Source organism: Anneissia japonica, unplaced genomic scaffold (assembly GCF_011630105.1).
Source record: "Anneissia japonica isolate Jap-2015-1 unplaced genomic scaffold, ASM1163010v1 scaffold287965_len1858130_cov191, whole genome shotgun sequence".
Classification (NCBI taxonomy): Eukaryota; Metazoa; Echinodermata; class Crinoidea; order Comatulida; family Comatulidae; genus Anneissia; species Anneissia japonica.
The window spans coordinates 533,320-547,216 of record NW_022748342.1 but is presented as its reverse complement, the minus strand read 5'-3'; the positions used below and the strand labels follow the sequence as shown (position 1 = coordinate 547,216).

General features: G+C 35.3%; 1 protein-coding gene across 1 annotated transcript in view; it reads left to right on the top strand.

Annotated features, from left to right (window-relative positions):
* Positions 1–4,008: 4,008 nt before the first annotated feature.
* Positions 4,009–13,897, top strand: part of LOC117120856 (aquaporin-9-like) — a 15,202-nt gene continuing 5,313 nt past the window's right edge. The window contains exons 1-6 of the mRNA XM_033265947.1: positions 4,009–4,231; positions 7,608–7,745; positions 8,669–8,787; positions 9,494–9,714; positions 11,556–11,665; positions 12,233–12,277. Coding sequence (XP_033121838.1) covers positions 4,168–4,231; positions 7,608–7,745; positions 8,669–8,787; positions 9,494–9,714; positions 11,556–11,665; positions 12,233–12,277 — 697 coding nt within the window. The 5' untranslated portion in view covers positions 4,009–4,167. The remainder of the gene's footprint in view (positions 4,232–7,607; positions 7,746–8,668; positions 8,788–9,493; positions 9,715–11,555; positions 11,666–12,232; positions 12,278–13,897) is intronic.

Below are 13,897 nucleotides of genomic sequence, written 5' to 3'. Positions count from 1 at the left end.
GATAAAAGGACTCCAAAAATTCATTCTTTTTGACCATGATATTGTGATAAAAATGAAAAATAAAGGGACACTTCCGAAAGAGAAATGTCTCGGCTATAACATACTCACAGGATTGAGACAATCTATCAAGAATAAGCAAGATACGTTCAAATGGGTTTAAAAAAAAAGACGTTCAAATGAAAATTCAGTTTTAAAAAATTCAGATGACAATATTATGACGTCCGATCAGCGATAATGATCTACAAAATCATATCTACAATTCACGTGCTTTCAGAATATGTAATAAAATTTGAGGTTACCACTCATCTTAAGGAGCTATAACTGATTAAAGATAGGCATAATTTTAAGCACATTCTATATAAATGTTGACGCACGCGTACGTGCATGTTAAGACGCGTAAACGCAAAATTGAGGTACCTGACATTCAACTTTGACCTTAAATATGATTCAGATATGACGAATGGTTAAGATGATTATGAGGTCTTTAATGTTTTGAGGAAAGAAAGATGAGGGGGGGTCTGAAAAATCATTAAAATTGATTAGGATGACGTCATCAAAATGTAAGAAAAAGTCACATATATGAAAAAGAATTGTCTCAGCTACATACTCAAAGTTGGGAGACGATCGATCAAAGATAAGTGAGATACACTCAAATGCGTATTTTCAAAATTGACGTCATAGATAAAATTCAGTTTTTTTAATTCAGATGGCAATATGGTGACGTCACAATGTCCGATCAGCCATTATGATCTATAAAATCATATATACAGCTCATGTGCATTCAGAATATGTAATAAAAATTGGGGGTCACTTTTCATCTTAAGGAGCTTTAACTGATTAAAAATAGGCCTTATTTTAGCATATTTTCACTGTATATCGGCACAAATCCGCGCAAAGATCCCTATGTTTGATGCGCACGTACGACATTGCTATTGGCCATAAGATGACCGAAAAGAATGGAATTTTGTGAAAACAATGTCAGGAACCCAAAACATGTAAAAAAAACCAAAATTTTCAGCTTCTGCTTTCTTGCACGCGTAAAAATGCTCGCGCGTAGTGTAAAATTTAACAAAATTTTGAAATGCTCTGAATGGCCTGAAACGTGCTCTAATTTAATCATAAAGTGATTTTGAGCATTTTGAAATTTTGACGCACACGTACGCGCGCGTTATGAAGCTCACTCGTAAATATAGGGTACAGTACATTCAACATTGACCTGAAGTTAATGCTCACTTAATACGATTTCGAAATGGCAATTGGTGAGGCTGATATGATCGATAATGTAAAAACGCAAAATTGCGCGTAGCTGACGTCACGCATGACTGGTCACCTTGATAACCTTACTGTGACTATTCCAGACGAAGCCAAAATGATCGATGAAGCGACCTTGTGCGTTGCTCGTGGCAATTTTGAGATATCGTGCGAACAGAAACGGAAGGAAAGGTAGAATAAAAAAAATGATGACGTAAGAAGATCTCTGACAATAACAAGAGGTGATCCGCTCGAGAAGCGGATCACCAAAAAACATCATTCTCTCGGATTTTGTTCAAATTTTTGTATGCGGTTGGGGCCCATGAGAAATGATCAGAAATGGAAGGTTGCTCTTTATTTATCATATCCATTATTATTTTATTTTTAAGAATAAAGTTTATCAAATTAAAAGAATATTAAGTATTTAATGTACTTTATGTATTTTTTTGTAATTTTAAGGATGTCTAACCTCAACTGTACCCCACCCACTTTTGATAATCCTATGATGGTGGTCCTCATTCATAATCCTTATTGGTGATCCGCTCCGCTAGCAGATAACCTCTTGTTATTGTCCGAAATCTTCTTTTTTTTTCATTCTAGGTTCTCCCCATTTCTTGTTAGCACGATATCTAAAAATTGGCATGAGATTCATACATGCACGTTTCAAGAAACATTTAGCTTGGCCTGGAATATTCACAATAAGGTTTTCAAAGTGTGCAGTTATGCGTGACGTCATCTACGCGCAATTTTGCGTTTTTACATTATCGATCATATCAGCCTAACCAATTGCCATTTCGAAATGAAAGGTGACCCCCAATTTTTATTACATATTCTAAAAGCACATGAGTTGTAGATATGATTTTATATCATAATAGCTGATCGGACATTGTGACGTCAACATATTGCCATCCTGAAGTAAAAAAAACTGAATTTTTATATGATAAATACTATGAATGATCATTACTTTTTCAACAACAGGCGTTTGTCAATGAAAAATTGATACATATATATCTCATATCAGGAGACACCAGTGACATTAAGATGCGCACGTGCGTTATGACGTGCGCGTACGCATGAGTAAATCTTTTAAAATGCTCAAAATTTTTTTTTAACAAACTAAATTAGCGTATTTTGCCATTATCAGCATTGAATTATTGTTCAATCCGCCACGCGCACACTTCCTCGTGGGTCAAAGTGCGGCGGATCACCTAACTCGTCCTCAGTGACGAGTTCAAATCTAGTTAACTTTTTTTCTGTTTTTTTGCAAAACAATACTTTATTTTCTCATTTTTGTGTTTTCTTGTTTTAGTATTGTACTGATTGATTGAAAGTTCTCATGTGACCTCTCTTGGATTTTCCTTTAAAAAAATCTAATAATACCTTTATATGTCAAAAGAAAGAATCCAAAATTTCAGCTCCAATTTCTAAGTGGTTTTTAAGTTATGCCCTTTTAAAATTTAGGATAAAAAGTTGAAAATTGCTACATACACTGAAATTTGGTCCATCTTTCGGGAAATGCATTCAAATAAAAGCTTATTTTATTAGAATGTTATATGCGCCACCCCCCTCCAAAAAAAAAAAAAAAAAAATTCCCTGCAGCATTTGTTTCGCAGGACTGTGATAAATATGCTCGTACTACTACATATATAAAAGTTTGCAATGTAATTAGAGCAATAATGAAGGTATGATGGGGTCGCGAACACAGTTGCAGGACCATTGACCCTTATAATACCCCTTTGACCGACCAGATGATCCCGTGGACACTTATATTAATTATGAAATTTATATCAGTACACATATACTACACGCATCATCATTGTAAAGTAGAAAGTTTAAACTTTGTTTCTCAACTCCTTATATACATGGGCTTCTTTTCGATGCTACTTTGCGAAGTATTTAGAGGGTTTGTTTATTTAAAATGAATGCTGTAAATTTTAGGAATTTGTACTACAACAATAAATACTGTAAGGCCACTGTAACATCTTTCTGTATCATAACCGGCATTAAATCACCTAAAACTACTGTGTACCAAGCATGTTTTTAATTTATTTTGTTTTTGTTTTTAAATTCATGTACAGTGTATGAACTGTACTATATTGAAATAAAGCCCATAGGCTTCTTTTTTGACTGTAAAGTTGACGTTACGTAACTGTTGGGGAGAATTTGTTCTGCGATATCAAATGTAAGTTCTATGTATTGTAGAAACCTGTAGGCCTACAGTAGATGGTTCATTTTACTAAATTTGACAATTGTAGGCCTAAGCCCCGATATTCAACCCCCTGCCTGCAGGCAAACTCTGGCCCACCAAATATTTTGATCTGGCCCGCATAACATTGCTAAAAAATAAATCATTTTTCTATCCGATTTTCAACTACTGTACTAGGTAGTAGAGCTACTGATTTTAATGTGTTACTAATAAGTAGTATTAGTATTATTAAATACGTTAGATGAAAATTAGTTTTTACATTTAATTTTGAGTCTGTTTTTTACATTGAGTTTCAGTTTACATTACTTTTAGTTTTGCCTTCTGGTATCTGTCATTGTTCTGCCAGTCAGTCGTACAGTACTTCATCGCCTCGTAGCCCTATCTAGTGTAGCTAGGCTAGGTTGTCGACAGAGATTAGTAGGCTAGGGCCTAATAATTATGAGGGGTGGCGCCAGGACTTGCCCGATGGGTCCGACAAGAGCAAAGTGTGTGTCGTCAGGCATCGCCTAAAATCTTTTGAAATTGGTCCTGGTAGACACATGCTGCCGCTGGGAGCCTATTTTTATTGCTGTATTATCTGGGAATGGAGTGAAATGGAATGAAGTCCTTGTCTATGAATTGCAGAGCTGATTTGTATTTTTTCTTTTATTTTCTAGCTGATAGGATGCTATCAACCAAAGAAATCTGCGACTGATTCTGAAAGTAATTATATGACCATAAACCTGCGACTTGCGCTTGGATATACATTTGGTTTATGTATGTGCATTGAAAATGGTAAGTTTTAAAACTGCGTGCTACAGCTGGGATTTCCAGTCAGGATAAACTATTCCAGTGAGATCTGGTATATCAAGCTACTGGGTACTTGCCTTCTAATGCCAGGGTCCCCAGGTTCAGTTCCAATGTCAGTCTCATGACTAAAAACAACTCCACTCCCTAAGCCTCATTAAGATACTTCGCTGATAAAGGCATAACCCTCGTTATATGGTTTAAAAAACAAATTAAAAAAAACATGTAAATAAAAATTACTGATGATGACATAATTAATGTCGAAATATTGAATCCCAACACGATGGCGTGTATTTCAATACTTGGAGTATGTATTATACTTTCTTATCTGAGATTAATCAGTGGACCTTTCGGTGAAAAATTACAAATTTGAATAAATTTTTCAATTTTGCACTCAGTTTTAGGGATCCCATGTAGGTCCACCCTGCTGGGATTATCTACCAGGGGTTTAGCCAGAAAAACAAAATAGGCTGTCTAAAATGGAAGCCAGTGGACATGACACTGAGCCGATGGGCGGGACACGCCCATCGTTAGGAATCCCCACCGATTATTGGTACGAAAACAACGTACATTCAATCAATCTGTGTTTTAGGTTTTTTACGGATTCTGATAGATTGGGTAATTACCGACATGTACTAACAAATTGAACACTATTAAGTCTGGACCGTAAGTATTTCACTATTTGTTTGTTTACATTGGCGTAGAGCGGTATTGATTTACTTTCATGAAATTGTGATTATCTCAGCTTTGTTGTGCGAAATTGCGTAAGTCGCCAAAAGTGAGTTATTTTCATTTTACTGTTACTGGTCACAACTTGTGATTAGAATAAAGTGTTTGGTACCATTGTAAAGCTAAAATGTTTGTAATTTTAGTAGTATTCACTACATGTCAATCCCATCACATAAGCACTCTCAACGAGCTTCGGAAAAGTGTTAAAATTTGCTAAAAAGTTTGGCGGTGGCTGATACTATATTTTCAGACCCCTGGCGGTCAGAGTGTTAATAGCGAGGGTGAATGTCAATTCATTTTTAGTTCATTTACTTTGAGTAGTAAACGCAACTTGCGTTTATATACCGTACTCCCGCGAATAAGCACCCCATTTGAATGAGTGCCCCTCTCGAGTGACCGCCCCACCTAACGTGAAAATTTCCTTAAGCGCCCCCTTCTAATTTGAATAAGTGCCCCTTCAATAATATCATAAGATTATTTTTGTAGCAAGTCAATAATCCAATCAATCCTGGGACTGTGGTTGTTGGCATGATTTGAGCTGCAGAGTGGAAACACATTCTTCTTAGGTCAATATCAGAATGAGGATATTTCTCTTTTGACAAATGAGAGCTCCGATCCCTGGACAGACGGTATAATTTCCAACTTTACTTCTAGTTTTTACATATTTGTCTATGTCTAGTCCTACTCCTCTTTTTCTTTTTCCGACCTTTAGCACATTCTCATCTGAGTTTTCAAGAAAAAATACAATGATCCTGCCATCCTTCTAATCTCATTCGGCCGATGGCCAACAAGCTAACCACTACCCACCCCCACTAATTGCACCTGCTATTTTGCTGTTATGTAAATATTCACGCATTCTTGTCATGAGCCATGTTCTCTGAAGGATTTCTTTTCCGCTTAACCACCATTTGTAATGTCTTTTTCATTCAAAAAGTGCCTCTTGAATTTATTAATTTCAAAGAACCCCTTGATTTTCATCTATATCCATAAGTGCCCCCTTAGTTTCCACTCTGTTTTCATAAGCGCCCCGTTTGAATAAGCGCCCCTCAGAAAGTGCAAAAAAATATTTTAAGCGCCCTCGCGCTTATTCGCGCGAGTATGGTAGTTTAATCACCAGTCCTTTAATATTCTTTAAATGGTCCTCATATCCACACCCTAGTCCGGACCGTCACCAGAATTTAATTATTTTTCATTGGACGATGACAAACTATTCTAGATTAGAAAGTTTAATTTAGATCTATGGAGAGGTTTTTGGAGATATCAGCTCTGGGACAGTAGCACTTTAAATGACCCTTAAGTTCAAACCCAAACCTAGATTGTCACCAAAATTAATTAATATCTTCCTTATAACTTGGTTAACTTTTCAGAAAGTTTCCTTTGAATGGGCCTCATATATCCACACCCTAGTGCGGATTTTCACCAAAATTTAATCACTTCTTTATTTGACCATTACAAACCATACTGTGAAGTTCCATTTAGATCCATTGGTGAGTTCTTGAGATATTTAGTTCTGGGATGTTAGCGCTTTAAATGAGCCTCAAATTCACAACCGAATCTGGATTGTCACCAGTATTAAATAATTTCTTCCTTTTAACTTGGTTGAACTTTTCAGAAAGTTTCATTCAAATCACTAGGTCAGTTTTTGGTATATCTGGCATTGGACATTTTCTTTGAATGGTCCTCATATCCACATCCTACTCTGGATTGTAACCAACATGACAAACTATTATGGAAAGTTTCATTTAGATCCATTGATAAGATTTTTGAGATATAGGCCTGGGAAATTAGAAATTGTAATGACCCGCAAATTTACACCTAAACTGCATCGTCACCAAAACATAATAATTTCTTCCATGTAACATGGTTGAACTTTCCCGAAAGTTTCATTCAGATCCCTTAAAAAAAAAAATATCTGGTGTTGGGTGTTTGCCCTTAAATCCATTTAATTAGTCCTCACATCCACACACAAGGCACATCCTTGGTACAGTATATGGTCTAGGCTTATCAAATTTACATATTTAAAAAAAATAATTATAACTAATTTTTTCATTGCAAAAATATCACTATAGTCTATCAGACCACAATCTTTAGGTTTATATAGTATGTCTGATTCAAGTACTTATCTTGTAAATATTTTTTTGATGTTTTTTTTTCTTTTTATTTATTTATTTTCTTTCTTTTTTTTTTGTAATTTATTTATTACTTGTTTAGCCCTATTGTTATTTTGATAAGATAATTATAGTGTTTTCTAAATTTTAATTCTATGCATTCATTATTTTTAAGGGTCTCGGCTTAAAAGCTTTGCTTTATTTGAGCTTCCTTTCCAATCTTGAATCAGAAATGTACATTATGTTTGATTTATTATTGAATAAAGTTTATTTTATATACATCATGACCATATATAGGCACATCATGACTATATATGGGCATACAACATTTTTTTGTCAGATAATCAGGACAGAGCTTTAGAATTAGATTTGGTAATAGATTTATTCAATCATTTTTTTGAAATGACGGAGCAATGTCGAAAATCCAACCAGTAGAAGAACTTCCCGCTGAAAGTCTTATTTAACATTTTTGTTTTTAAATATATTTTTCAATAATCTTCTTTCAATAATCTTCTTTCTTGTTGCAGGTGGATTCCTAAACCCTGCTATAACAATTGTGTTTAAAGTACTTGGTAAAATGAAGTGGAAAGAGCTGTTTGCCAACGTACTTGCACAGTTCCTTGGTGCTTTGCTAGGAGCAGCACTAATTTATTCCATTAATTACGGTAATATAATCATATCACTTTTATAAATAATAATAAATCCTAGTTATATCTCCTGCCTGTTGATTTTCTTAATCTCTACCTATTCTCTCCGTTCTGTTTCCGGTTCCTGTCTATCTGTTCCCAAATCCAACAAACTTGCTGGTGATAAATCTTTCTCTTCCTCTGCTCCAAAACTGTGGAATAATCTATTTCCATCCGAAATGCTTGTAGTACTAAAGTCTTCAAAAAACTCTTAAAAGCTCACTTATTTCCTAAATAATCCTCTTCCTACAATAAACCTTTTCTAAGCGCCTTGTATCCTTTGGCAAAAGGCGCTATATAAATTTCTGTATTATTATTATTATTATTATTATAAATAACACCATGTGTATCTTTGAACCTCTTGTTGCTTTGCATTAAAGCCCTCTAGAGTAAAAATACTATATCCTGCGGACACCATCATTGTGGGAGCGTGTAGCGCAGTGTGTAAGGTGTTGGACTTCTGCTCGTGATATTGGGAGTTTGAGACCGACGCTCATCGCATTACTTGTGTCCTTGGGCCAGACACTTTGCTTACGTTTGCCGCTCTTCACCAGGGAGCATAAATGAGGGGTCATGCTCTTAACCTGCTCGTCGGTGACCGTGCTGCAAATGTTCTAGTCAATTAACAACAGCAACTAGAATCGCAATTATTGTTATAAGGAAGCTACATTAAAAACCATCTGCATAGCTCCTGTGATTCATACGAACAAATAAACGAACCATCATAGAGTATTTCTGAATTGGTAGAAAATTATCCCCAGCCATACACCATATATATATATATATATATATATATATATATATATATATATATACACAAAGTATTTTATATATGCTTACACGACATAATATGTAAGACCTTATTAAATATATGTATATTGATTGAATTGTTTTATATATAGAGGGTACAGAGAAACCCGAAGTGAAAAGCTTGTTTATGAAACTAGCGGATGGAGTTATCAGTATTAGCAGTATTTTTTTTACTAGTAATGAACCTGCTACAGTTGCTAACCTCCAAACTGTAAGTACAGTATATGTTTTCATCTGCTCCACCACTGTTTTTATTTCTATTTTTCTTTTTTATCTCTATTTGTTTTCAACTGTGGCCTGAGAGTACAAGAACCATGTGTAAAAATGATCTCTACAGTATTCCACATATCGTCTGCAGTTGCTTGGCAACAAGACATTTTTCAGGACAAGGCTTATGTTCTGATGCTTAAATTAGCTCCAATCTCGACCCAACTCTATATTCTACTCGTTTGGTCATATATTTTTTATTAAAAACATCATTTTGGTCAGTCACTATCATCAGAAATTTATGGATTTAAAGGCCCTAGTATTAGTGTACAATTCAATTGCGTGCCTGAACCTTAGAATATTATTGAGTTGATTTTGTTGCTATCTCTGAGAGAGTGGTTTGATTATAATGTGTAAATAAATTTGAATGATCGTGTGGCAACACCTCCTTCAGTACTGCCGGTAACTTGTATCGTAATTTCAATCGACACTCTTGCCTTCCTTGGTCAGTACTGTATTTTCGGTATATGACTGTCATATTTTTTTTGAGGAGCTGTTTGTGCCAGTGATATCTGGGACCCTGACCGAGGCTCTAGGAAGCCCCTTGTTTTGGACCCTACTGTTAGATCTCCTGTCGACAAATTTCTTGAGTCACCAATGCATGTACCGTGTGCCGAAATATTTTAACACACTTGTCTGTTTTTGAACAGTTTTTTGTAAAATCTGGATTACTGATGATGGGAGTGATGTCAATAATCGATGAACGTAGTGTAAACCCACCAAGGTATGTGCAGCCGTTCTTGATTGGCACAATACTGTTTTCTGTTGGACTGACAACCAATCACAATACATATTGCTTCCTGAACCTTGCGCAGGATATTCCCCCACGGATTATAGCAGCTTATTTTTGTGGATGCTCAGATTACTGGAAGTAAGTGTTGAATCTTGTGTAGTGGGACATTTTTCACTCTAGGGCACCATGCTAGGCAGTACTGTACATTAAAATCAAGCGGTTGATCCAGGATTTGAAAGAGGGAGGTTCAAAATGTTTCCAAGAAAACAAAAAACTGAAAGGGGATGTGGGGCCTTTCTTCCGGGAAAAATTTTATTCCTAGATGGCCTGAAATGAGCTTTCCCAACTTTTGAGGTGTTTTTTTAATGACCTAAGTCCTTTAAAATTCAAGGTAATTTTATCTCATTCTTTGGCCTATAGAGAAAAAAAATCAAAGACAAGGCAATATATTATTATATTCCAACAGTATTCAGTAGTTGGATATGTAGTCTTTCTTCTATGGATCGATGAGCCAATAGGCCTGAAAAACGCACTTTCATACATAAATTATTACGACGTTGAACCAAAAATGTGTTTTTAATTTTATTTATTGAAGGCTAGTTGGGAAAAATCTAGTTTGTCAGATCTGCCAACCTATGCCTAGGTGGTAAGCATGCATTTTGTAAGCCGAAGATCCAGTAGTATTTTGTTATGTTTCATCACAGGGAGATTCGTCCAAACCCCCTGAACCCCCCTGGATCTGCCACTGCATATCGCATTGTCACATAACATTTGATAGTATGGTCTAATTTCTTCAAACATTCAATCTTGAAATGTAAATCTGTTATATTTTATTTCATTTTAGTTTATTTGTAATATATTTAACCTGAATTAAATGAGAAAGCTACAAAGAGAAGAAAAAAACTAGATAAAAAAGAATGTCAATCTATATCCCTGATAATCAACCCCCGGCCCGCGGGACAACTCTGGCCCGCCGAAAATTTTGATTCGGCCCACGCACATTTGCTAAAAATAAATAATTTTCCACCCGATTTTTATAAAAAGTTTCTGTTTATAGAAACATTACCTAGGTGCCCCTACTCTAACATTTTTTACAAGAAAGAGTGTGGCTTTTTTGGAGTGTAGCTCACTCTTATCTAGTGGCGTAGTGTATTGACATGGGGAGGGGGAGACTTGGACTAGGTGGGCCACTGATATGATGCGATGTCTAACCATTTGCGGCACCAGCAGGCTTGGGGGAATGTTATTCTGTTGAAAACACTACTTTGAAAACTCATTTTTGAGTCTTCTAAATTGCCATTTTCTGGAATGTAGAGGTATCTATGTTAAAAATTTGCTCACATGAACCCAAACCACTGGTAAGTGGATATTTTTGTAGTAGGAAAATTTCTAGTGGCAGGGTAGAAGAGCCTGGAATGCAAGTTTTTTTGTTTTTTTTTTTTATTTCTAAAATATAATGGAGAAGAAAAGAATATTATAGTCAATTTAAGTCTGAGAGTACCATTTCTGACCATCTAGAGGTGCCATAATAATACACTTTCTGACTCTGTAAAAGTTCATCCCTGGCCCCTTCTATTTTGAATCCACCATTATCCAAAAAAAATGGGTGGGGCTGACAGAAAAAATGGAAGTACTGTACGCAATTTATGTTGGTGCACTGCTGGTCTCAGCAGATTGGAACTGGCCCCCAGCTTAAAAGGTTGAATACCTGGAATCTCTATAGCATCTGTATATTATCATTACATTTGGATATACATTGTGTACATGCTAATCATCTCTATGACTTTTTTCAGTGATTGTGTAAATGAACAACATGAATATGACACTGGTTTACTCATAAAATTTTCACATACTTTTGCACAATCGGCAATTACTTCTAAATTATTAAAAAAGGTTTCGAAAGAGTGTTGTTTTCTTAAATTACTTTAAAGTGAACTATTATTTGTTTTGTGTTAATTTTTATTTTATCTTTCCCATTGGCCATATGACCATACCTGGTGGCCAATTGAAGTTTTAGGACCGATAACTGGTGCATTTGCTGGAGCAATTATTTACATATTTCTGGTTGAGATTCATCATAAATCATATGGTAAGTAATTATTTGTTTTGATTTTATCAGGGGCGTTTCAAATTATTTTGAGTTGATGGAGATTGGCACAGCAATATCAACTTGTTGATGGTGTTATCATATCAATAATCCTTAACAAAGATGTATGGACAAGCTAGATAATGCATAATTGCCCCAAGTGTGAAAAATTCTAAAATATATGTCGCGCTTGCGACAATACTGCACCTAACATGTTTTTGACATAAAACAATATATCTGTAAATATCGTTAATAATGTTGTAGTTAATTGAAAGGTTGTAATTAAAATTTATAATGTCTAATAGTTCAAAGCCCCCATTGTGTGAATAAATATGAATCTGAATCTGAATCTATATATATATATTCCTGCAAAATTTCAGAAGGGTACGACAATTTATTGCCAAGTTGCAAACATGCAAACTTTAACTAGAGCTATTTTTCACAAAAAGTGAAAAATTCAAGTTATGTTGTTTAACCACAGGACAGCCGTCTTTAAAATTCAATCTATATTTTGTAAATCTGTACAATTCTTCAGAAAAGTCATACAATTAATAACTAATTCATTAACAGAATCTGATGAAAGAATTGGATTAGACTTTCAAGATAACACAGAAGGTAAGAAACAAGAATATAACAAATAATAATGTTTGAACTGAACACTTTTTAAGCTCTATCAACGCTCAAATTGTATGTGACCAAAAAAAAAAAAGAAAGTGATATGTACATATTTGGGTGTTATATGACATCATGCCCATATGGACGCATCACACAAATTTGTCACGTAAAATTTGATAGTCTGTTTATTGTCCAGTTCTTCCCGGCTTGGCTTGTTTGTTCTGTGCATTGTTCTGCCGTTTTTCATTTTTATTATTATTAATTATTATTATTATTATTACTATTATTTTACTTAAGTTTAATCTAAATAATTTAGATTAGTCCGGGAGCCTAATTACAGGCCTTGGCCTCCTTGGTTCCTGGCACTTGTTTGTAGGCCCTCTACTACTGTAGTAGCTAAGTGAACAAGTGAATAAAGTGAATATATACTGTATATAGTGTGATCAGAGCTTAACTCATTTAGTAGCGAATATCTAATACTTTTTGAGTTGAGTATAAGCTTGTGATGTACAGTACCAATCGTTGGCAGTGCACTTTGTTGCTGCACTTTGCCCAAGGGCATTGTGTTCCCCATAGATCAACTGCCTGCATGGGCAAAGCCAGCCGGTGCTGCCAATGGCCAAGATTTTCAAAAAGAACAATATTGATTGAAAGCTGTCTGGGGTGCCCACAGTGCCTGGACTAAGCACACGATATGCAAGGACTATTTGTATAAAAACATAATTTGGTTCATAATTTTGACCTAAAGCTTACATTTTCAGATATGCCTAATAAGGTAAATTGTATTAGAATCATCCACATGATCACAAAAAAATAATATTAAGACTGTCAGACAAATTAATTAGATCGCTAAGAGTATTATTTATGTAAGCCTACCTATATATTACATCGATACGTCATATATGTCAATACATACACGTAGGTCAATACATACATATGCATAAAATGAACATCTGTAGAGACAAACCTAATTGTTTTATAAAGTATACATAAATTATTTTCCGATATCTTAATATATTATAGGCCAATTTTTAATTTAAAAATTATAAAATGTGAAGTACTGCACTATAGTAGTAACTTCTTCAGAAACAGTGATGTTGTATTTAATGTGGATATGTTCTCTGCAAGCAGTTAGCCCACGTCGCCTGTGGCACCCGCTATCTGTACAATACTACATGCCAAAAAAAGTCATAAGCAAATCTAGCTTGCAGGCACTGTGGAATAGGTTTTGCCTGCATCCACTGCCCGCAATTTGCCTGCGGGTACCACGTCCAAAAAAGTGCACTGCCTGCGATCAGTACTGAACATGTAATATAGTGAAATCTTTGTCATAGAGGATGCATTGTTGAGTGTCACTATGGGTGGAACACTACAGATGTGCAGGTAGTATACCTAATTTTAATTTTATCACATCTAACAGCATACAATTATTGTTTTCATGACTCTTTTTCTACATGTTTGAGTGCTGTTTGAGCCAAGAAGGTACTGTGTTGAAAATGGTGATGGCTCTGCATTAGGGTATATTCAGGGTGGGGGAGAACCATTGTAAAAACAGGAGTATGACAGTTTCCAGGGGCTCAGCACGGCTGCCAAGCCCTTGAAGCTTTGGGGGGGGGGGGG